General features: G+C 55.0%; 1 protein-coding gene across 2 annotated transcripts; it reads right to left on the bottom strand.

The window, feature by feature from the left end:
- Window positions 1–2,724: 2,724 nt before the first annotated feature.
- On the bottom strand, window positions 2,725–23,178 carry CSF1 (colony stimulating factor 1). Of its 2 annotated transcripts, none has more exons than XM_082614342.1 (9): window positions 22,918–23,178; window positions 19,620–19,742; window positions 18,300–18,362; window positions 16,348–16,518; window positions 11,692–11,839; window positions 9,467–10,488; window positions 8,896–8,948; window positions 8,504–8,562; window positions 2,725–4,883 (listed from the first exon to the last, which is right to left on the bottom strand). In XM_082614342.1, the coding sequence occupies exons 1-8, from the start codon at window positions 22,954–22,956 to the stop codon at window positions 8,517–8,519; spliced, it is 1,665 nt and encodes a 554-aa protein (XP_082470468.1). In that variant the 5' UTR covers window positions 22,957–23,178; the 3' UTR covers window positions 2,725–4,883; window positions 8,504–8,516. The 2 variants fall into 2 exon arrangements, with proteins under 2 accessions (XP_082470468.1, XP_082470469.1); XM_082614343.1 differs by having other exon boundaries at window positions 9,467–9,597.
- Between the last annotated feature and the right edge of the window lie 475 nt (window positions 23,179–23,653).

Genomic DNA, 23,653 nt, shown 5'->3' with positions numbered 1-23,653 from the left:
CAGAAACTGGCCCAGGAAACCAGGGGACAAAAGTGCTGCTCTGGTAGAGGGTGCCTTCACTGGGGGCTGGGGGCCCTTGTCAGGAAACATGGTCTCTTTCCCCAGGGCTGCCCTGCAGCTGACCTGCGCCTCAGGCTGCCTAGTCACTATCCACCCCCTAATGACTTTACTCCTCATTCAGGGGATCATCAGATACCCACCCAGGCCCTGCCCAGACCCTAGGCCACCCCAAACCCTTCCTTGCCGTGGCCTGCAGTCTACATGAGGTTAACCTCAGGCTTCTTCCTGGTTCCCTCTGATTCAGTTTCCTGGCTCTGGCCGGATAATGGTTTGGGGTTTGGCTGGGCCCTTCTGCTTGCATACTCAAAGCCAGAGTTCCTGACCCTGCCTGCTAACAGGCACCCGCTATGTCCCAGGGCCATTTCCTGCTCAGTCTCCTACCTGTCCTTCCCTTCAGCCCCAAATCCTTGAGCTACAAGGTATCTGAATCCTCATCCCAGCAGGAAGCGCCTGGCTCTGCCACCTTCTGCTGAGTACAGCCAAGCTCTGGCAGCATCCTGGGTCCCCAGTGCCTGCCCAGAGAGGAGCTGTGTTTGGCCTGGGCACCATGGGACCAGCTGGCCGGGGCAGCATCAGAACACACTTTATCTGAGGGCAGCCTTTAGAGTCCACAAGGTGCCTTTGGGTTTGTCCCTGCATTTGAACCTCAGACCAGGTGTACCTGGCTTGTATTCTTAAACCAGTTCTAAAGATGAGGAGAAACCTGAAGTTCAAAGAGATGAAATACGTCCCCAAGTTCACACAGCAGGAAGAGATCCAAGCCAGTGGCTTCAGTTCTTTGGCTCTGAATCCAGAGTGGATGTCGTTCCACAGATGCGACACTTCTGAAGCAGCACCTGCAGCACATGAAGCCAGGAAAGGCCACTGAGATTCTTTGGCATTTCTTTCTGGACACCTCCTGGGACCTCTGGAAAGGCAAGTGAGGGGCAGGGGCATGTGTTTGCTGGCCAGTCCTTGCTTAAAGTCCTTGAAATTACTTTCCATCCACTGCCCAGTGATCGGTTAGGGTTCTAACCTAGCCGCATCTCCAACAGAAGCCAGGGAGACCTGCTGAAAATGCCTCCTCTACTAATGAATTGTAGTTATTAGATATACATTCCATTGGCTAATATCAGGTAAGCCCCTAGAAAAGGCCACCATGAAATCTGGTCAGAATTTGCCTTACTATACCTTTGTTCATGCATTCAGTATTAACCTTTTGATGCACATTTATTGGGCACCTACTGTGTGCCAAATACTCTCAGGTACTGGGATGCAAGGAGCAATACAGCACAGTTCCGCCATAGTCAGTGGCCTGGTGGGACAGACAAATAAACAGGCTCTCAGTCTGGGGGAGAACAGGGGAGGAAAGAACTGAGCTAGGGTGGGCCTCCGGGGCCCGGGTCAGGCTGGAAGGCTTCTCAGAGGAGGCAACTTTTAAGTTGTGACTTGAAGGAAAAAAATATGAATATGTTTCTTCAAAAATCTTTTCTGAGGAGCTTTTGATAGAAAGGGAAGAGCTAGCTTAAGGGAAATGATGAGAGACAGGGTGGTAGTGGGGGCTCAGGGCACAGAGAGGGGTAACTGAGATACCTGGGTACTTAGTTCCAGGCGTGTTTGCTTGGTGCCCATCCTGACCCTATAACCTTGGTCTCCTAAGTCGGGGGACACAAACTTTTGTGCAGCGCTGTCCAATATGATTTCGGAGATGATGCAAATGTTCTGTTTCTGTGTTATCCAACACGGTAGCCACACGTGGCTATTGAACTTTGAAGTGTGGCTAGTACTACTGAAAAACTGAATGTTTACTTTTATTTCATGTTAATTAACTTAAACCCAAATAACCTCCATATCAGACGGTGTAGCTCTACATGCTTCTCATCCAGGATCACATCTGAATTACTTGAAATGTCTTGAAAAACTTCTGATGCCTGGTGTCTGAGCCTCACCCCTGAGATTCTCATTTTGTTGATCTAGGGTGGGGCTTGGGTACCAGTATTTTTTGGAAACCCAAGTTAGTTTCAGGTGAGCCAGGGTTGAGAACCACTGATGCAAAACTTTGTCCACCACACTCCTAGTGGTGGGGAGGACCCTTTTATCCCAGCCTTGCCCAGGGTGTGTGTTTGGGCTATGCTGGGCCTTCAATCACTCTGAACCTTCCCGACACCCCTCTGCCCCTGGAAGTCTGCATCCTTGGTCTCCTCTCCACTCCCAGAAGGAAGATCAGGGCTTACAGCCACTCACAGAGCTTGCTGGCTCTCCCTCTGCCAGCCTCGCCTAATTCCCAGTCCAGAGACAGTGCTCATTCACCTCAGAGCCTGCTAGGACCTGGACAGCAGGGGTCAGTGGTCAAGGAGCCTCATCCTTACAGGCCCCTTGGGCCCTTGGACAGAGCTCAACCAGCCATGCTGGGCTAGGCTGGGCTGGGGTAGGGGCTGGTGGGCAGGCCCGACGTTTGGCTGGTTTCTGTCCGTTTTCCTATTAAACAGATATGCAGATGAATGTGTTTAGGACAGCGATAATGCAGGAGGTTTTGGTAACAAGACTGGAAGTTGGAGAGAACCCTCCTTCCCCACGAACCTTGAAAAATGCTCTCTGAGCTGGGTCTCACCCAGCAGCTACTGGTCGCCCCTCCGACTCCATTTTTGCCATTCACACACCAAAAGCAACTTTTCCCACGACTCAGACATGGCAGCTTGTGCACTTCTTTTATTATTAAATATATAAGCAGCTTCCTATTTTTTAAATAGATATTTAAATGACTTCATATAAAATAATTCACCACTTCCAAGTATAAAAACAAAATCTCACAGTGTGTGAGCCAATGTTCCCTCTCGGCTTTCTCAGAGAAAAGAAGGGTTCCTGTTCAGGTAGCTGGGGAGCCACCCAGAGGGCGCTCTGGGGCCCCTCCCACTCCTGTGTCACCAAGAGCCCACAAAGAGTTTCTGTGATGGATTGGACTTGCTTTCTTGACCTTTAAAATACCATACGTTCAAGGGGTGGGGAGTGAGGGAGGAATGCTTTTTCTGTGGGTTTTTTTTCCTTCCACTTTTAAATATATATTTTTTAGTATCAAATATAGAGTCTGTGACTAGGAAAAGAGACCCGAAGGGGAAAGTTCTCCACTGCCCTTCCCTCAGCTGACAGCAACAGGGCAGGGGAGGCAGGGACCAGCGGACCCTCACTTTTAAGGGCAGGAAGGGAAGCTCCTAGGCCCCAGTCCAGTAGCCAAGTAGGGCAGGGTCTCTTGGTGGAGGACCCAGGGCGGCAGGAGAGGAGGGACACAGTAGCACAAAGGGACCGAAGGTAATCAACAGCCCTGTCACCTGCTGCCCAACTCTCAGAGCCACAGCCATGGGCTGACCCAGGAAGCTGAGGCCCTCAGGCAGACTTGGAAGCAGATGCCTGGATTCTCCAAGTCCCTCTCCCACTCTGGCTTGCCTGGTGAGAGAGATGGTGCTAGCGAGGGGGGGGATGAGAGCTGGAGGGTGTCACTGCCTCCGGGGCTCCTACCGGGGACAACCGCTCACCCCAGGTGCCAGCCAGCAGCAGCCTTGGGGCTGTGGTTGGGGCAGGGGCCTAGTACAGGGCAAGAGCGCAGGCTGGGGGGTCAGGGGTGCAGACCCCTTCCCCCACCTCAGGGGCATGCCCTTAACCTCAGAGACCTATTTTCCATCAGAGCTCACCTTGCAGCCTCTCTCTCTGTGTCTGTCCCTGCCCTCCTTTTCTCCCTCCCCCTAGTCACTTCCCTCTCGGGAATGTCAAAGTGCAAGATGCAGAAACCTGGGCGAACAACGCAGCCTGAAGACCAGCTCTGGCTGGTGGCCCGGGCAGTTCTCCCACCCTAATCCACCCCAGGGATTCAGAGCCGGGTCAGCAGAAGGTCGGGGCTCAGGGGCTCCCTCAGTCGACGGGCAAGGCCGGCTTGGACACTCAGTGCAGGAAGCTGGGGAGAGGCTGGAGGGGTGGGAGGACGGATAGGTGTTTGCTCTCTGGGACGGATGGGGCAGGCTGTTCAGCAGGCAGGTTCAGTATTCACAGTGCAATGGCTTCCTTCATGAGGAGAGCCTCTGCGCGGCCTCCTGGAGAAGCTCTGGCAGGGCTGGGGGGACGCTGGGGCTGAGGCCAGAGCTTGGTCTTGCCCTTGGCATCACGAGCCAAGCCAGGCAGGTCCTGAGGGTAGGGTTGGCATCCCCTCTCTGCCTGGCCACCAGCAGAGGGCAGTTAGGCAAGTGGAGGGTGCAGACCCGCTCTGGGCTGTCAGTGCAGACCAGCAGGCCCAGAAGCCTTCTCTTCCGGTCTTTTGGGCTACACACCTATACGGGAAATCCAGTGACGCTGTCCTGCCCTGCGAATCTCATGCTTCTCTCTCTGGAGACGAGTCCCTGCTTGTCGGTGTTGGGATCCCTTGGCACCAGGCGGGTCCTCTGGCAGAAGGGCTCTTCCATTCCTCAGCACCCACCCTGCACTCCTATGTCCCACGGGCCTCTGGGTCCCTGGCCCAGGTGTTGGCTTGGAGGGGAATGGGAGGAGGGCACAGCCCCTGGGGGGCAGAGGGTCCTCAGCCGGGCTTCCCAGCCTTCCTCAAGCGGATGGGAGCCTCCAGGGCCCCCGATAAATATCAGCAGCGTGGGGGGCATCCTCCAGGCCTCTCTTAGTCAGTCCAGAGTCTGAGGGTCGAGGGCTGAGGGCCCCAGCCTCGCTGCTCTGGTCCAGTCCTGCTCTCCTGAGTCCAGGAGCTCTCACGGTGGCAGGCCACATTCCCAGGAGAATGGCTGGGGAGGGGTGGTGGTGGATGTCCCCATAATGTCTCCTTGCATGGAGAGACTGTCCTGCGCGCCCAGCTGAAGGGGAGAGAAAGAAAGGCTGGTCAGCCGGGTGGGAGTGAAGGAAGGGGTCGCTGAGGACATGGGGAGGCGAGGTAGGGCATTCCTGTGGGCCGCTGGTGGTGCTGCAGACAGGACTCCCCCCATGCTTTCCCTCGCCTTCCCAGACACCCCAGACACCACAAGGGGCCAGGCAGCTTTCTCTGGCAGCAGCCCAAGCCACTGGGCAGACTGGCCTCACCTCCTACCTCCTCCTGGGGAACCAGGGACCATAGCGGGAGGTAACAGGGCCTGGTAGAGGTCTCAGCAGGGCTGGGGTAGGGGGCATTGCTCAAGTAGAGGGGTCTGACAGGGAGGGAAGGGGGCACTTGCATGTCCTTAGACCCCTCCTCAGGAAAGACCATCTCACTGTCCTTGGTCTAAAAAAATCAAGAGTGAATCCTGCTAACTCTAGCAAAGAAGAGGAATTGCTCATTCCCACCTCCTCAGCACTCATCACAGAGGGTCATCACACATGATATTCAGGACAGCAGGGCAGAGGTATCTGAAGGGGAAGAACTGGAGGTAGTTCCGGACAAGGAAACTCCCACCCTGCCATTTGGCATGCTAACCCCTAAGCAAGCCAGCCTCCTGCCGGATGGACCAAGGGACTTGCCTCCCTGCATCATCCGTAAGAGTCAGGGCCCTGCTCTCTCCAAGCCCTCCCCCATCCTTGTCCTCAGAACGCTTTGTTCCCAGAGCAGAAATCCCCTGGACTCCATCCAACAGTTTGACTTTGGACCCAGTGTGGAGCTTCCCTCCCTGATTGTCCATGGGCCCTACTAGCAAAACCCGTGATGGGTAAGGAGGAAAGATAGGACCACAGCTTCTGGCTCCCAGCCCATTCCCATGTTCTGGAAGGGGAAGAAGGGAGGACCATAAACTGGACATGATCCATGCTGGGTACAGCCAGGCCACAGGCCCTGCTGGGGCCAGGAAGGAAGAAGAACCAAACGGGCAACCTCCAGCCCATTGCCCCTATGTCTTGGTTCCTTGGAGTGGAGGGTCTGGTGTCCACGTTTCCTTTCTGAGGGTCCCTCTCTCAGACCTCTGCCTCTGTGTTTCCTCCTGTCATTTCTCTCACTAGAGCAGCAGTAAGTCTTGAGGCTGGTCCTCAGTCTCCCTAAGGCTCCTGCTGCCTGGCCTGGATCCAAGTGGAGGTCTGGATGTGGCCCCTGCCCTGGGTTCCTCTCTAAGTGAAATTTTAAGGGGAGGAAGAGGAAAGCTTGGGAGGGCCTGAGATTAGGTAGACAGAGCGCCAAGACCAAGGGGGGAGGCAGGCGACCAGTCAGAGGGTGGTACAGCATTGAGCCGTGAAGTCCCTAGGGACCTTGGTCCATCCTCTGCTTGCCGGTCCTGACGGGGTATGCGTCATTCTCGCAGCCCTGCTACTGTCCCATCTGACCCATCTTCATTCACCCTACCAACAAGGTGAACCCAGGATTCCAGATGTGTTACTTCTTGCTGTTTTCTAAATAGGCTCCCCTGGTTTTCAGCATTTGGCATATCCCCTATCTCGCTAGGAGTGGCCCAGACCTGTCACTCTACCATGAGAAGGCCCTGAAGTGCTGGCTTGCATTTGGCACGGGATGTGACTGGAAACTTGAATGGGTTCACTCCAGCTAGTCAGCCAGCCTGCCAATCCGCAACTTAGGCAAGCAGCCAGCCGGTCAGTTAGCCAATCAGCTCACCAATCGACTAGCCAGTTAGGCAGTTACTAGCTAGTAACTGGTCAGAGTCACCCAGCCAGCTGGTCAGCCAGTCAGAGTCAATTAGTTAGCTGGTTAACTGGTCAGCCAGAAGGCTGGACAGTTAGAGACAGCCAGCCAGGGCCAATCGGCCAGTCAGCCCTGAAGCCAATCAGTCAGCATTTACTGAGTTCTTAGCAAGTATGAAGAAGCCCTCTCTGTTTAGGACTCAGGATAGAAAAAGAAATGCAAAAAAAGTAGAAGACACAGTCCCTGCCCTCGAGGGGCTTACAGACTTCTTAGGGGTATGGAATGTACACATATGCATCAAGTAAGATTTTAAAATGTATAAAAACAAACAACATCCAAGTACGTGCAAATCGATATAGTGTTAACCAAATACAAAAGAGCAGAGGAGTGGGAGCTAAAAGAGCAGCCAGAGGGGGATGGAGACCATCAGGAAGGGCTGATTCCTGCAGCCTGATTGTGGTCTGAGGGGAAGGAAGGGAGGAGGGCCGTGGGCTGCCTGGAATCGGGGAGCCAGGGTGAGGAGTGATAAGAGTCACATGTTTATCAAAAACATGGGCGAGGACAACAGAAGGCACTCATCTATGTGCAGGAGACACAACTGGGAGGGCTATGAAGACAGAATTAGGATTTAAAACAATTTCAGTAGACTTGGATGATAGGCCTGAGCCCACAAGGTGGTTTTAACAAGGATGAATATAAATTCCTGCACATTGGTAAAAAAATTAAATTCTCCAAGTACAGGATAGAGTCCGGCTTGACAGAGGTTCATGAAAAATGGAACTAGGGGTTTTAATAGACCACAAGCTGAACATATGACAACAGAATGATGTGGCTGTTAAAAAAACAAACAAACACAAATGCAATCTTAATCTGTACGAATAGAAGAACACTGTCCAGATCAAGGAAGGTAACAGTCCCACTGTACTCTGAGCTGGTCAGACAACATCTGGAGCACTGTGTCCAGGGCTGGGCGCCACATTTTCAGAGGGACATTGACAAACGAGTGTGTCCAAAGGAGGGTGAACAGGATGGTGAGGGGTCTGAAAACCGTATCATATAAGGAATGTTTGAGGGACTTGGCCACACTTAACTTAGAGAATTCTTAAAGGGGACATAGATAACTGACTTTAAATATTGGAGGGCTCTCATGAGGGAGGATGGGGAGGAGGCAGGGAAGCCAGTTATGCCTCTAGTGAGGAAGGACTTCCCTACAGTGCTATTGGGAGAGGGCAGGGAGCTTGCCTGCGACTGAGAGTGTGTGACCAGAAGCTGGCTGACTCCCCATCTGGGATGCAGAGACACTAGGCCAAATGACCTCTGAGAGCCCTTCTAAGACTAAGCCTCTATGGCTCCTTGCATCTAAAAGCAGGGAAGTAGAAATGATCTTGGTTGGGAAGAAGGGTCAAATCAGGGTGCAGACAGAGAGGAAGCTGGCAAGAGGTGCGTGTTAGGGGCAGCTGCTGGAGGAGCTTGGGTGCCAAGCTGAGAATGTTGGGTTTGAAGTGGTTGGTGATGCAGAGCTGCTGAAATTCCCCAAGACGCTAAAGACCTTACATAAGAACAATTTGGTTGCTCTGGGATGGAAGGTGGCAGCAAAAGTAGAAGCCCAGTGCAGAAATAATAGCCCGACACAGAATTAACAGTGCCTGGCCTCAAATGGGGTGGAGGGAATGAAGGGGCAGTGGGAGGCCTGAGGACTCAGGGAGAAGAGGGTTGGCCAGACCTGGCGATAGATGGAAAAGGGAGTAGGAGAGAGAGAGAAGGGAGTCAAGTGTGGGTGCCTCAGGGGAGTTGGTGGTACCACAAACAAGTTAGGGTGACTGGAAGATTTGGGTGTAACTAATTTTAAGGGGTGGCGAGAGATCCAGATCAGAGTCTTACCTTAGAATTCCCTCTACACTGGCAGTTCCACCTGTCTGTCCTCATCCTGGGTCAGGGGGCTGTGGGCAGAGCATAGGCTGGCATAAGACTTTAGCAGAGGCCAGGGAGTGAGGGGATCCCCTAAGTTTGCCCCCCAAGCCCGCACACACGTGTTCCAGCCCTCTCAGATTTAGAAGACCCAGAACTGCCTAACCCTAAGAAGAAACTAGGAAAAGTCCCAGATAGCTAGGAAAGAAGAGACACCCTTCCTTCTCCCCACCCACCCCGGAATCCTGTTCTGAGCCTTACAGCAAGCGGGAGAACGTCTCTTCCAAATCTAGATGGGAAATAGATGCCAAGACAGGCCCCCCATGCCTATCAGAGCCCCGCCCCCCCCCCCAAAAACCTCTCACCTGCCCTCTGATTGCTCCATGGGAGAATCCACTGTCTGAGGCTCTCGATGGCTCTGGGGACAGAAAGGAGCAGGCTCACTGAGGAGCTGAGGGTGCATGGGGACGCTGTGGCCCCATCCTCAGGCAGGGCTGCTCAGGGACCCTATGAGAGAGTTACCAAGCCTCCCCACTCGGGATCAGCCAGAGGGCCAGGGGGCTTCCAGAGGCCTCTCCTATCCTCATACCCCAGCTCTGCAGAGCTCCCAGGGAATGCCCTGGCCTGACCTCACACGCATCACTTTCCTCCTCCATCTCCCCTCCCATCTGGGTTCTCATCCTGCTTTAGTCCAAGCACAGCGTCTCCTACTCTTCTGCCCCAGGCCCTACTGGTTCATCTTGTAGCCTGAGCCTTCCCTGTTCTTGAAGAAACCCTCCATTTCAACCTCCCATCCTCTGTGCTCAGTCAGCCTCCTGTCTCTCAGTGCCTGAAGAACCCAGTCTGAGCCCAAGTCATCCTCCGACCTGCTCCTCCAGCCAGGCTGTGCCCTGCCCACACGCGGAGCCCTTCTCTCCCGCATCGGGCTCTTCTTACCCGCCGCCTCCGCCTGTAGAACAGGAGGCCGCCGACAGCCAACAGGACCAGGATGACGCTGGGCACGAGCAGGCGGAAGACAAAGCCGGGGAGCTGGGGGTCGGAGGGTTCCTTGTGTTGCCTCTCATGGCCTGCGTCAGTCAAAGGAACGGAGTTAAAACGGGCTGGGGGCTTGGCCGCCCCCTCACTTGCTTGTCCTCCTTCCAGCTCTGTGGTGCTCCTCCGGTCCCTGGTGCTCCTCTTGCCTTCCAGCTCCCCAAGGGGCAGCACGTTGCCCCGGGAATGGCTTCTGGGAAGCCTTGGCTGAGAAGAGGGGGCAGAGGGACTGCTGAGGCCGTGCGGGCGCAGTGCTGGGGTCCCGGCAGAGCCTGGCTCCTGCTGGTCTCTGGGCGAGGCCGATGAATGGTCTGCATTCTCAGGTGTGTGACTCCAGGCCTCGGTGGGTCTCACGGGGCCCACCATGGGCAGTGGTGTGCTAGTTACATCCGCAGGCTGCCAGCCCTTTCCTGACCCAGAGAGTGGTGAAGATGCTGACAGGAGACGGCTGGTCCTGGCGGTCTCTGCCTGGACGCTGCCTCCCCACAACGTGCGGGAGGCAAGCTCTGCCCCTTGGGGCATAAGACCCTCACTAGCCTCTCCGGAGGCCTCTTCCAGGGCCAAGTCAGTGCCCAGCACAGAGTCAAGAGTGTCCTCCATCCCAGTGACAGGAGCTCCGACAGAGGGCTGGGGCTGAGGTGAACCTCCAGTGGGGCGGCCCTCGACGCCCAGGGTCTCTGGTGACTCAAAGCTCTGGCAGGTGCTCCTGGGTGGTCGTTGCTTGGCACTGCCCGGGTCCACTGTGCGAAGGGCCTGCTCTCTGGGCAAGAGGGAGCTGCCCTTTGTCCCCTCAGAGTCAGCCCAGGTCAAGCCAGCCATAGGGGCCATGGAGGGGGCGAGGGGCTGCTGAGGGGAGACAGAGGCCAGGTCACTGCTAGGGGTGGCTTTGGGGTACAGGCAGTTGCAATCAGGCTTGGTCACCACATCTGAAAGAACCACAGAGAGAGGGAGAGAGAAGGACGGGGAGGAGATAGAGTCACCAGCCTCCAGCACAGCTTTCCCAGAGGGATGGAGAGGGGTATGTGGGTCTGGGGGTCCCCTCATGCCCTAACTCAGCCCTGGGGCTGAGGAGAGGACAGGACTGGGGCCAATGCTCATGACACAGGCCTTAGACAGGGAAGGTGCAAACTGCAGGAAGGTTCTTTGCAGGAAAGAGCAAAAAGTGGGGTTTAGACACACAGATTGGGGGTTGGGGTCAGGCAAGACCAGAGAACAGCCCTTTCTGGAGTTCCAGCTGGCCAGACGCCAAGCCAGGGGTGACAACAGCCAGCCAGGAGGTTGAGTAGTGGCCTCCAGGACTGACACAAGACACCCTCAAGCCCCAAAGACACTGTTGGTTGGAAAGCAGCAAGGTGGTTTCATGCACAGCAAGGTGCTAAACAGTCACGGCCACAGGCGGGAACAGGCTGGGGCTGGAATGTGGCCAAGGCTTGAGGCCTTGGGATTGAAGCAACGAGACTGGACTTGGCCATTGGCAGGTCGCAGGGCCTCAGCCCCTGCCTCGGGGAGCAAGGTTGAATGTAGGTGGGCACACGTGGCACAGGACGCAGAGACGAGGACAACGCAGGGTAGACATGTGTGCAGCTGGGCCAGCACTGGGAGAGTTTGAATGATGCTCAGACTTCAAATCCAGCCTTGTCCCTTGAGGGGACACTCAAGGCATCCTGGGGACTTCTGGAGCCAGGGTATTCTGGTGATTCGCAGCAGGGCTCCCGGAGCAAGGGCCCTGAATCCCCGATGGAGCCTCTGCTCTCTCCACGGTACCCCCCATACGTTCAGCCAGCCTGCAGAGCCGGTGGGAAAGCCTCCATGCCTACAGGGCTCTCTGAGGGGGCCCCCTTTTCCACTCCCTGATCTCACAGCCACCAGCATGATCCTTCTTGATGCCTCAACATGCAGACATATGTAGGTGTGCATGCACACACATGTCAGAAAAGGCATGTGCCTAGGACCACCCAGAGGTACATGAAGCCAATACACAAAACAAGCACGTCTACACACACAGGAGCACGAGTAGCAACGAGGCTGCCTCCCAGGGGTCCCTCTAGCCCCACGCGTCACCTCCCAATGCAGCTCTGTTCCACATGCCCTTCCCCAACCCCACACTTGCTGGCCCCTTCTGTGCTCACCTTGGCTGGAGCATTTAGCAAAGCTATTGTTGCAGTTCTTGCTGAAAATGTTCCAGTCCTTTTTAAGGAGATTCTTTGTTTCATTAAAGACATTCTTAATCTTCTCCAGCAACTGGAGAGGCGTCTCATAGAAAGTTCGGACACAGGCCTGGAAGGAGAGGAGAGCCCCCCTTGATGAGGATGAGCATTGGTCCCATGTCTCTAGCTTGTTTGTCAAACTCCCTTGGCCTTTCTCACATCTGTCTTATTTTTCTCTTGCTTTCTCCCTCCCCTCTACCCTGGTTTGCAGAACCCCTATGTCCTGAGTTGGTGAAATTTATCATTTATTCATGGCTCTATTTAGCACATATTAATGTGCCAGGCATCTGGTAACTACCTGGAAATCACTCAGTGAACAAGAGAGAGGTGGTCCCTGGCCGATTTGGACATTGAGTCCAACAGGGCATCATTATTAAACATATTGTTACATGTGTGGTGAGTCCTAAGAAGAATGATCTGGGCTTCCCTGGTGGCACAGTGGTTGAGAGTCCGCCTGCCGATGCAGGGGACACGGGTTCGTGCCCTGGTCCAGGAAGATCCCACATGCCGCGGAGTGGCTCGGCCCGTGAGCCATGGCCGCTGAGCCTGCGCATCTGGAGCCTGTGCTCCACAACAGGAGAGGCCACAGTGGTGAGAGGCCCGCATACCACAAAAAAAAAAAAAAGAAGAAGAATGATCTGAGAGTGTATAACAAGGGGACCTAAATGAGGGCCTGGGGGAGTCCCCAAGGAACTGACCAGAAGATGAGCAAGAGTTAACTAGGAAAGGAGGTGGGGTTGGAGAGAGCTGTCCAGGTGGTGAGAATAGACTGTGCAAAGGTTTTGACACAGGAAAGAGCCTGAAATGTTAAAAGATGAAAAAGAAAGCTACAGTGGCTATAGCACAGCCATCTAGGAGGAAAGTGACAAGAGATGCAGCTGAGAGAGGTCAGCAAGGACCAGGTCCTGCAGGGCCTTGTTGGCCATGCCAAGAACCATTAACCTGGGCTTCCCTGGTGGTGCAGTGGTTGAGAATCCACCTGCCAGTGCAGGGAACATGGGTTCGATCCCTGGTCCAGGAAGATCCCACATGCCGTGGAACAACTAAGCCCGTGCGCCACAGCTACTGAGCCTGCGCTCTAGAGCCTGCGAGCCACAACTACTGAGCCCGTGTGCCACAACTACTGAAGCCCATGTGCCTAGAGCCTGTGCTCCGCAAGAAGAGAAGCCACCAGGATGAGAAGCCCGTGCACCACAATGAAGAGTAGCCCCCACTCGCCGCAACCAGAGAAAGCCCGCGCACAGCAACAAAGACCCAACGCAGCCAGAAACAATAAATAAATAAAATAAAATAAATAAATTTATTTTTTAAAAAAAGAACCATTAACCTTATCCGTAGAGCAAAGAGAACTGAGGGGATGTTGGGGAGGTGAGTGGAGCATAAGACTCCAGTCTTTTAGAGAGATCATCCTGTGTGGTGAGGAGAATGGCCTGGAGGAGGCCGTGGGGCTGTGGGTCCTTCTCTGGCACTGGTGTATCTTGGAAGGAGAGCCAAGGCTGCCCCAGCTATGTCTGCTGAGCTGCTCTTTTCTCTTCTGCTCGTGGGACCCAGGCTCCCCACACCCACTGGAGCTCTGAGAAGCTTCACACACTCCTGGTTTTCCTCCCATCCCTTGAGCTGCTCAGTCTCCTTACCAGGCTTCCCCCCTCCACCTGACTTCCATAGGCTGGCATTCCTCAGGGCTCAGTCCTGGGCCCACCCCTACTCTCACCCCAGACACTGTGCCCAGGGCTTCATCACATCTATGGCTCACCTGCCAATGAGTCCCAAGTCCTTCCTTAAACTGACCTGCCTGGGGAAGAACTACAGGCTTTACTAGGTGCTGAAGTCCTTGAAGGCATCACTGGATGCCCAGGGGCTGTGCATAGTAGGCCCTTAGTAGATGTTTACCAGATAAAGGAGAGAATGAATGTGGGAATGGGAAGACCCGGACTTGGCTGCATCACTCACCAGCTCAGCAACGATGGCCAAATGAACTTTCCAGCTTGGGTTCATCTCCTCATTTGTAAAGTCAAAACAACAATCCCTGCCTGCCTCCCACCCAGGGCAATTGTAAGGAACAGGTAAGCTGGCTTCTTCTCATCTTTCTTATAAAATCTCTGTCCTTCAAACCTCACCTCCTACTTCATAGAGAAAACAAGGACAGACGGTCCCAATGTCTACCTGTCTCAACAGAGTCTGTGCCTTCTTGCCTCCCGAGCTCTGAATCCCTCCCCTGCCGGCTCCTCAGGAGACCAGCTCCTCCAGCTTCACTGGCTCCCCGCTCCTGGAGTCTGCCCCCCTGCCCCCAGCATCCCATACAGTGTGCAGGGTAGGCGGCTTGCTAAAATGCAGATTCCGAGGCCCACCCACAGACCCAGTGAATCGGACCTTCTAGGGGTGCATACTGGGAATCTGCATTAAAAATTTTTTTAACTAAAAAATGTTTTTTGAGTTTTTATTTAAAAGGAAGGTGTTTTTTTTTGGAACCTGCATTTTTTAAAATGAAGACTTCCTTTTTATTTATTTTTATTTTTTGGCCACGCAGCATGCGGGATCTTAGTTCCCCAACCAGGGATCAAACCCACACTGCCTGAAGTGGAAGCGCGGAGTCTTAACCACTGGACCACCAGGGAAGTACTAGGAATCTGCATTTTAAACAAGCTCCCAGGTGATTCTTATGAACCTCAACACTGGAAAACCACAGATCTAATACTTCTCTTATTTAAAGTCTTCCCTCCCTCCAACCCACACTCACTCCAGCTACCTCTCTTTTTCTGCGGTTCTTTGGAGCCAGGTTCTTCCACAGTGCTGCCTCTACTTCCTCACTTTCTGTTCACTGATCTGGCACCTGCCTCCAACAGCGACCTCCACGTTGCCAAATCCACTGGACACTTTTCAGCCCTTCTCTTGCTTGGCTTCTCAAACCCCGTTTGATAAAGTTGACTACTCTTCCCATCTTGAAATGCTCTTTTTCATGTGCTCAGGGATCCCACACTCTCCTGGGTTCCCTCCCACCCCTTAGACTGCTCCTCAGCCTCCTTGCCAGGCCCCCTCCGGTGCCTGACTTCTAAATAAATGCTGGGTTTCCTGGGCCTGTTTCTCTTCTCACAGTGGGCAGTGTTATACAGTCCCCTGGCTTCACCGATGACCTACAGACCAACACCACTTACATCTGTCTATCACCAGCCAAACTCAAGACCCATACGTCGAGCGGCCTGCTTGACGTCTCCACTCGGCCATTTCACGAACATCTCAAGTGTAATGTACCCCAACCTGAACTCCTGCCCTTCCCCAAGCCTGCTCTGCCCCATTTCAGCATCACGGCAACTCCACGTGCTGGAGACAAAACCATCACGACTCTTCCCTTCCCTCAACACTTACGGCCGCTGCACTACCAAGTGCTCGGGTTCTTTCTCTAAACTCAGGAATGTGTCCCCTTGCCTCACCTTCACTGCACAACCCTAGTCCAAGCCGCCTGGACTTGCACCTCCTGCTGGCCGCCCAGCCTCCATCCCTGCTCCCTACATACCATTGCCCGCAAAGCAGCCAGAATGGTCTCCCAGCTCAAGTTAGACTAGGTCCCTCGCTCTTTAGACAAAATCCCCCATTTTTAAGACCCCAGATGATCTGGCTCCCACCTCCCTGGCTCTCTCCCTTTCACTCCCCTGCCTTGGCCGTGCTGCCCACACCTGGGGGCTTTGAATGTGCACTTTCCTGCTCACCTAGGGCTTTGTGCCCAGCGTTCTCTGTTCTGGAATGCTCTGACCAGCCTTATTTCTTCCTCTTACTCATCTTTGGACCTCAAGTGAATATTTTCTTACTCAGAAGCCTTCCCTGTCTCTTCTTTCCCACTGTCTTTTTTTTTTTTTTTTTTTTTTTTGCGGTACGCAGGCCTCTCACTGTTGTGGCCTCTCCCGCTGTGGAGCACAGGCTCCAGACGCGCAGGCTCAGCGGCCATGGCTCACGGGCCCAGCTGCTCCGTGGCATGTCCCACTGCCTTTTAAATCCAAGTCCTGTTTCTCTCTCCCGGAGCCCCACGTACTTCACCTTCCTGGCTCACTCCCTCACCTGCCTGCTTCAGGTCTTCCCTCTCTGGTTTTCTTTCTGCAATGCAGTTATTGACACTTTACTTACGCATTTTGTTAACTGTCTCACCACCCCTACATGTAACCTCCATGAATGTGGGGAATTTTGTTTGATCACAGCTGTATCCCAGAGCCTAGGACAATACCTGGTATGCAATAAGCACTCATTAACTATTTGTTGAATGAATGAATGGTCCTCATGGGTTAAAATTCTATTTACTTGTGTCATTGTTTGTTTAATGGCTGCCAACCTCACTTAACTATAAGCTCCAAGAGGGTGGGAACCATGTAGTTCTTGCTCATGAAGACATCGTCAAGGCTTAGCACTGTGCCTCCTGCATGGTGAGTCCTCGGCAAAGGTTTATGGGATGAATACGTGAGTGAGAGAGCAAGTGAGCAATGACATGGGTGAGGCCAGTGAGTGCCTCTGTGCCTATGGGTAGGGATGGTACCACCGCAGCTGCCCTCTGCCCTCCCCCACTCAGTGCTCCTGGCTCCAGGGCCCTCCTACCTTGTCCTGCTCTTCATAGTCCCTGGTGAAGCAGCTCCTCAGCCTCAGAGAGAGTTCCTGGAGCTGGACAATGACAATGGCATTGGGGGTGTTGTCTTTGAAGCGCATGGTGTCCTCCATTATGTCTTGCACCAGGAGAAATGCCTTCTTAAGGTAGCACACGGGGTCGTTCTGAAAAGTAGAACCTGGAGTTGACGACCTGGCTGATGCCAATTGGGAGCCCAAGCTCTGTGCTGGATGCCCTCATCCCAGGCAGATGGAGGGCTGCAGCCTGCCCTACCCTTACTCCTGAGGAGAGGGGCCACCCCCTCCAGTAAGAAGGAGAACGCTGCCCTCAGCTGGCTTTCATTCTCCCTTGTTGGGATCTGGCGCTGCTGGGGATTGTGGTACAGGGAAGGAAATGTGGATTCTGACCAGAGAGATCCTCAGATTTCTGAAAGATGAGGCTTTAATCAGGATGAAGGTGTATAGGTAGGGTGGGTTCTGGGGAACTTCCGTTTTTCTGTCTTTGACCATCTTTTGGCTTGCTTTCACACAAAGCCCTTTACCATATGGCTCCTTCTAATCCTCCAGGCCATAGGGATACTGGAGACTACCTCGGGGTCCAAAGAATGACCTCAGTGTTTTGTCTCCCTAAAGAGATGGTGGGTGCCTCAATGAAGACTCTGCTTTTAGCTCTGTATTCCTAGCACCTGGTGCAATAGGTTCCTAGTAGTAAATGCTTGGTAAGGTGTGAGTGAGCGAGTGAGTGGAACACCGAGGTTACTCCTTGGACCATGAGGTGGTCTCCAGTTCTAATAGAAATGTGGGGCTTCCCTGGTGGCGCAGTGGTTGAGAGTCCGCCTGCCGATGCAGGGGACACGGGTTCGTGCCCCGGTGCGGGAAGATCCCACATGCCACGGAGCGGCTGGGCCCGTGAGCCATGGCCGCCGAGCCTGTGCGTCCGGAGCCTGTGCTCTGCAACGGGAGAGGCCACAACAGTGAGAGGCCCGCGTACCGCAAAAAAAAAAAAAAGAAATGTGTATGGGTCAGGTGTGCAGAAGCTCAGAGATAGGAGCAAATTCTGGGCATGATGGCGATTTTCTAGGAGGCACAAAGAAGAACAGACGTGGAATAAAGGCTGGGGTGGGAGCAGCTGGAAAGGCATTACGGGCATCAGAAAGAGCTGGTGCAAAGGCTTGGAGGCAGGAAGAAACAGGGAATGGGGGTAGTGGGTTGGGCCGTGTGATAGAGACTGGAGCTTATAAACCCCAGGCTAAACGCCCTAGGCTTTCTCCTGGAGTGAGGGGTCTCCAGGTTTGGGGGAGGCAGTGAAGATAACAGGCTGTGGTTCAGAGAGCTCCCCCACTAGTGGTGGGGTGAGGGGTGCACTGGATGCAGGAAGGCCATTTAGGAGGCTTTTGAAATCGTCCAAGCAACTGATGGGGTGAGGCCCCAGAAGCCGGAGATGCTGGGAGGTAGAACCAGCAGCACTCAGTTGGGTGTGGGATAGGAGGAAGAGGGAAAGGGCTGGACTGATTCCCTGGTTGCTGGTCTGTCTGCTGGATGGAGGTGACATCCTTAAGCAAAACATCTGACCCAGAAGAAGTACTGGTTTGCCTTAGGCCTTAGAGCCAGCCTGCCCGCGTTCAAATCACTTACTACCTATGTTCTCTCCCTTAACCTCTCATGAACAAGAAGAGTGAACCACATAGTCAGGATCAAAAGTGCCTGGCACATAGTAAGACCTTGACAGGTGCCAGGCCAGCAGAAGGGAGCAGCAGGGGACTTGAGCCCTGGGCCCTGCCCAGCTCAGCCCTGGACCCTGGCACCCCAGACTTGAGTACCAGGGGTCCTTAACACCATACCCTGCCCAGCTCTAGGACTTCTCCTGCCTTCATGCTCCCACACACACCCACCCTGGGAAGTTCATACATGCTGCCACATGGGCCTTGTAAACAGCCATAACTCACCAACTGCTCCTGGTCTACAAACTCGAAGGCAATTTGGCATGAGGTCTCCATCTGACTGTCAATCTGTAAAAGAGAGCAGGCCAGTGGTGGCAGGGTGTCTGCACTTGACTGAGCTTGCCTAAGAATGGGGACTAGAGTTTCTGGATGGATCAGGGTTTGATCCTCATCCATCTCCCCCCAACCACACCTGGAAAGACAGAGCCAAGGCTAGGGGAAGACCTGTGCCCTCCACATGCCCAGGGGAGGGTTATAGAAGAACAAGAAGTCTCTGTCTTGTACCTCCCACTCTGAAATCTCACAGATGCCAGCTTGTTATAAGGAAGAACTATCTAATATAGGACATAATCTCCTGCGGGAGGTAGTGAGCCCCCTGTCCTGGAAGGAATTCAAGCAGAGGCTAGACAAGCTCTGGGGATTCAGGATCTGTAGAGACTGAGGCTAGATGCCCTTAAAGCCCTCACTGGTCCTCAGAGCAGTGGTTCTAAGCCTCAGAGAATGTGGTGGCTCTTGGTCTACCTTGGACTGTTGCAGCAGTTACATACAGGAGGAAGAGTGTAGGGGGTAATAGAGGCAGGAGGCCCAGCCTATGGGCTCCAAGTTCAGGGCCCTGGAGCTGGCCTTAGCCTGTGGTGCTCCCCACTGCCTGGCTGGCTAGAGGGATGGTAAATTCTCTTCTGAGCAGGACAGCAGCCATGACAGCAACCTGATTCTGCCTGGCTGAACCACATTTGAAGTTGTTGACGACTCTGCTGGCACGATTAGAGTGAGGCACGGGCTCCTTCATGGCCTGGGTGATCAGGCCATCCCAGCCCCAGGGCTCGGGCAAGAGCCAGGGAAGTGAGGGGGGACGGCTGGGAGTTAGGCGGGAGCCTCCCTTCCAAATCTGGCTGAGGCCCTGGTGCCAGGCTGGCGGCACATCTGGGAGTCCAGGAGCTAGAGGCAACATCTGGACACAGCAGGCAGACTGGGCTGGCTCCTCAGAGGAAGCATCCCACCGAGGGAGAGCTGGCTTTACAACCTTTTTCAGAGTCCACGTTTGACATTCCAGGCAATCATTAACCTAGGCAACCAGCTAGAAGTCTACCCTGTCCACCGCCTGCAGGGGAGTGGGAGAGGGCTTCAGGATTGAGGGGGGCTCAGAGGCATTGACCTTTAGAAGGTCAGTGAGAAGAACATCCGTGGAGCTAGTGGGAGCCACGAGCCACATCCTGCATAGCCGTATTTCTCTGCCTACAACCACTCTCTTTGGCCCTGCTCCCTGACTCCTGCCTCCGTTTCCCCAGTGGGGAGAAGGTAAGGTAGGCAGGGCCACACACTCACCAGCTGCTGCAGGAACTGCAGGTGTCCGTTCCCAATCATGTGGCTACAGTTCTCCGACACCTCCTCGGTAGTACTCCTGCTCACGAGGAGACAGGCCAGCAGCAGCAGGCGGCCCAGCCATGTCTGTGACAGAGAGGGCATCATTTCTCCCCAGCTCTCACACTCCCCAGGAACCCCCACGCCTTGCTGGGGGTGGAAAAGCAGGGACCTCAGATCCACAATGCTACAGATCTGCCCCTCATCCCAGAATGCAGCATTCTCCAAACCCACCTTACTCAGGATTTCCTAGCAGCCACACACAACCTTGCTCTCCCTCGCTAACAATCCAAATGTCGTCTCCTCCAAGAAGCCTTCCCAGGTTAACCCAGGCCAAGACTTACTACACACTGAACTTCTAATGAGGACATGGGAGGTATGCCTACCAGTCTAAATGTCAATTACACAGGAAACTCCTTGAATGCAGGACTTGCATCTACCCATCATTCTGTCTGCAATATCACACACTGAGCCAGGCATCTTGTGAGCTGCCCACTCCTCTCAAGTTCATGTTCTTGCACTGGCTGGCTTCCAGACTTGGAGCCAGAGGTATTTGCCTGGGCCCAGCCCTTCCTCCTACCTGATTCCACACAGGTCTGGCTCTGCTACTGGAAAAACCAGGGGCCCAAACTCAGTTTCACTGGGAACCTATCCCGCACCACAGACCTTTGGAGCCCTGGGTATGTGTGTCAAAAAGAGCCCAACCGATTAATCAGAGGCAGCAGTGCCAGCTCTAGACCATCCCTGGCTGGCACCTGCCTATCGGAGCCCCATCAGGCTCTGCATCCAGCCAGTCAGCTCTTAGCATTGCAAGAATGTTTTCTGAGACCTCTCCCCTCTTTCAGCACCCACCTGGCCCGGTAGCTGCTTACCCCCAGAGTGATGGGACAGGCTCCTGACACCCTGTTGTTCCCCTTCCCTCCTTCTTGCCAAGGTCCCCTTAGCCCTCTCCCTGGCTCTAGGTCTCCCCTTCTCCAGCCAGAGGCAGAGAAAGACCCTTGGGCTTTCTTTCCGAAGCTGGATATTGCCTCCTGGCAGATTCAGGGAAATGCTGTCAGGATGGGGTGCGGGCTGGCACCTTCCTGGGTTCTGGGATCTGGGCTCTGGGCTCTGCCTCAGTAATTCAGATGACGAGACAAATACTGCAAACAAGTAGCACATTGGAGGCTATGAAACAGCCCACAACAACATGCTGATTTACATGTAACTAAAAGCCCAAATGTTTGTTAGCTCTTACTAGGGAGGAGAGGCCCTGGCTGGGCTCCAGGGAGGTTGCAGGGAGGAGGGGCCACAGTGAGGCCTTGAAAGATGGGGAGACGTTGATGGCAGAGAGAGGGAAGGAGAGGCCTGGAGGAAAGAGGCACAAGATGGCCCAGTGCCATTCAGCACAGGGATCTGGTGAGGGTCCTGGTCTGACCTGGGGGAGGGAGACTGTGGAAGAGGTAGAACAGTCATGGAGGAAACATTGGGCTCTGTTGCCTGGTTGAGGAGGTAGCTCTGGGTGGGAATAGCTGTCCAGGCCCTCAGGAACCTGCAATTCAGGACCCATGGGAGGAAACTGGGCCATGCAGAAGGTATGTCTCTGCCCCAGGCTGGCTGCCCCTGAGGCTCTGAGCCCCAGGCGTCAGTGGTATGGAGGAAAGGGCCTATGGGGAAGGGGATGCTCAGGAAGACAGCCTTGTCACACATTTCAAGATATTGATGTTTAAGGACAGCAAGGAGAGAGCAATGCTTAACCCCAAGGGCTGCCTGGCTTTTGGAGTTATTTCAGGCACCATGTGGGAGGCTGACTTTGAAGGTAGCCAAAGGGGCTACCCTGCACCTGGGGCCCTGATTTGGCCTCAGAGGAGGATCTGGACAGGCACCAAAGGGTTAACACTCTAGCTTGCATCTGGCTGGGCCGGCTCTTCTCCCCCCTTCTTTCTTCCTCCCACCCACCAGCCTTGGCCTCTGGGGCAACCACAAGGAATCTTTGCTTCAGTCTCAGAGAGATGCTGGGACATCTCAGCCCAACTATCCATCCTCACCTGCCTCCTATCTTGTTCTATCTTCCCCACCAACAAGGTCCCTGGAGAGATCTTAGCATGAGTGGCCCCTTGGGCTGCCCCTGTCTAAAACCAGCCTCTTTCTTTCCACCTTTCCTTTCCTCTTCTTTCCTCGTGGTCTCACTTCCAGCCCCTGTTTGTCTTGTTGCCTATCACCTCACCCTTCCTGATTTCTCCTCCTAAGCCCATCTCTTCTCTCTCAGTTGGACTCTTCCTCCCCCGTGGAAGGGCTCTTCCCCGCCCCCCCGTGGAAGGGCTCTTCCCTCTTACCCTACCTGCAACCCCCTCCCTTATCCTCCAAATATTTTTCTGCTTCTCTCCCCCCTGGGTTTCTCCTCTAGGGTTCCTCAGAAGCAAACCCATTGGAAGACCACTTACTGTTCATTAACGGTGCCACCCTGCGCCATCTAGGAGCTGCCCCACAGTTGGGGCAGGACAGTCCCCATGCAGTCCTGAGCAGCCCGCTGCCCCTGTCCACAGTTCTGCAACCCCAAACCTTCCTTCCACCCTCCTCTACCACCACTAAGCCCAGGATCTCCCCAACGGACTGAACCAGGTTTGGCAGGAAGATTCAGAGCTGGCCCCATGCAACTCTGGGACGCCGCCCCCCACAAAACATACTTGATCCAGCCACCCAAGTGCCCAATGGCTTCTGTCTGTGAACCGGAACAAGTAGTGGCTTGCCCTGTACCTTCCTTTTGCTTTGGCATTCTATAAGCTGGATGGCCCCTGAACTTTCCCCATCCAGAAGCGCCCACCCCCCAGCAGGACCTAGAAGCATGTGTATGGCCCATGAGGAATGCCCGCTGGGAAGGCACCACCCTCAGCGCACAGCCACTCCGTCCCTTGGCGGTGGCTGATCAGAAGGGAGAGAGTCAGGGACGCAGCCTCTGCCCCTTGGCTGCGAGCCCCTTTCTCTTGCCAGCGGGTGGCTCAGTGTGCCTCTCCGTGCAATGGGGTGAGCAGCCTTCCCTTTCCCGAGGGAGTGCCGCAGCCCCAAGAGTAGCTGCAGGGCCGCCTCGGGTCCCAGCCAGAGCGCGAGGGGCCTCGCGCAGTCCGTGCGCAAAGATGGGATGGAAACCGGAGCCCGCTGCCGGGGCGGAAGAGCCTCGGCAGTCGGCGCGTCCGGGCAGCGGGCTCCCACGGGCCGCGCCGCGCCGCGCCGCCGAGCTCCCGCCCCAGCCCGGCCAGGGCCCCGCGCCACGGCCGTCGCTTACCGTGGGAGGGCAGCGCCCGGCGGCGCCCCGCGCGGTCATACGGGCAGCTGGGTCCCGGCCGGGCGCGTCGGCCGCCCTCGCTCTCTCGTTCGCTCGCTCGCTGGCCGCTGCAGAGTCCACGCCCCGGCCGAGGGCCGCGCTGCTGTCCCAGGAGTGCGGAGGGACCCGCGGCGGCGCAGAGAGCCCCCTGGAAAACTTTCACTTTCCCCGAGCCGGGCTCCACTGGCCAGCTCCTCGGCACAGCCTTTTAAGCGGACTTGTGAGGCATGTGGTTTATGGGAAATCACCTTGGACAGGCGCCAGACACACACACACACATACACAGGCACACACACGCGCGCGCGCGCGCGCGCACTGACACAGACACACAAACTCCAGAGGCCCACTGAACCGCCTCCCCGCCCCCACCCCGCGAGCTGGTCTTCTCCGCTCGTCTTCCAGTCGCCTTGTTTGCTGTGCTCAACGCCGAAGCCTTCGAGAAAGTAACGCGGGCTTCACCGCTTCCCTCCCTCCAGCGCGCCGGCTCTGGACAGAGCCTTGCCTTTCCTTCCGCGCTCTCCAGGCGGATCCGGTGTTCTCTCTCTCTTTCTAATATTCCTTTCAAGGGACTTTCCCTCTAGGCCTGAAAATTCCCAAATCTGAGCAGGAAATGGCCTGAGGGCAGGGGCAAACATTGGAGACTGGGGCCTCCCCCGCTGCGCTTCCTGCAGCACCTTGTGGAACCCGAGTCAGCAGG

Source organism: Mesoplodon mirus (assembly GCF_964341445.2).
Source record: "Mesoplodon mirus genome assembly, chromosome: 3".
Classification (NCBI taxonomy): domain Eukaryota; kingdom Metazoa; phylum Chordata; class Mammalia; order Artiodactyla; family Ziphiidae; genus Mesoplodon; species Mesoplodon mirus.
This window is presented reverse-complemented; position numbering and strand designations above follow the sequence as displayed.

Excerpts from the sequence above, each read along its gene's own strand:
- CSF1 (XM_082614342.1), bottom strand. The coding sequence starts at position 22,956 with ATGACCGCGCGGGGCGCCGCCGGGCGCTGCCCTCCCACG. Across the intron at positions 11,840-16,347 it reads ACTATGAAGAGCAGGACAAG|GCCTGTGTCCGAACTTTCTA; the intron begins GTAGGAGGGCCC and ends CTCTCCTTCCAG. Across the intron at positions 10,489-11,691 it reads TGCTAAATGCTCCAGCCAAG|ATGTGGTGACCAAGCCTGAT; the intron begins GTGAGCACAGAA and ends TGGTTCTTTCAG.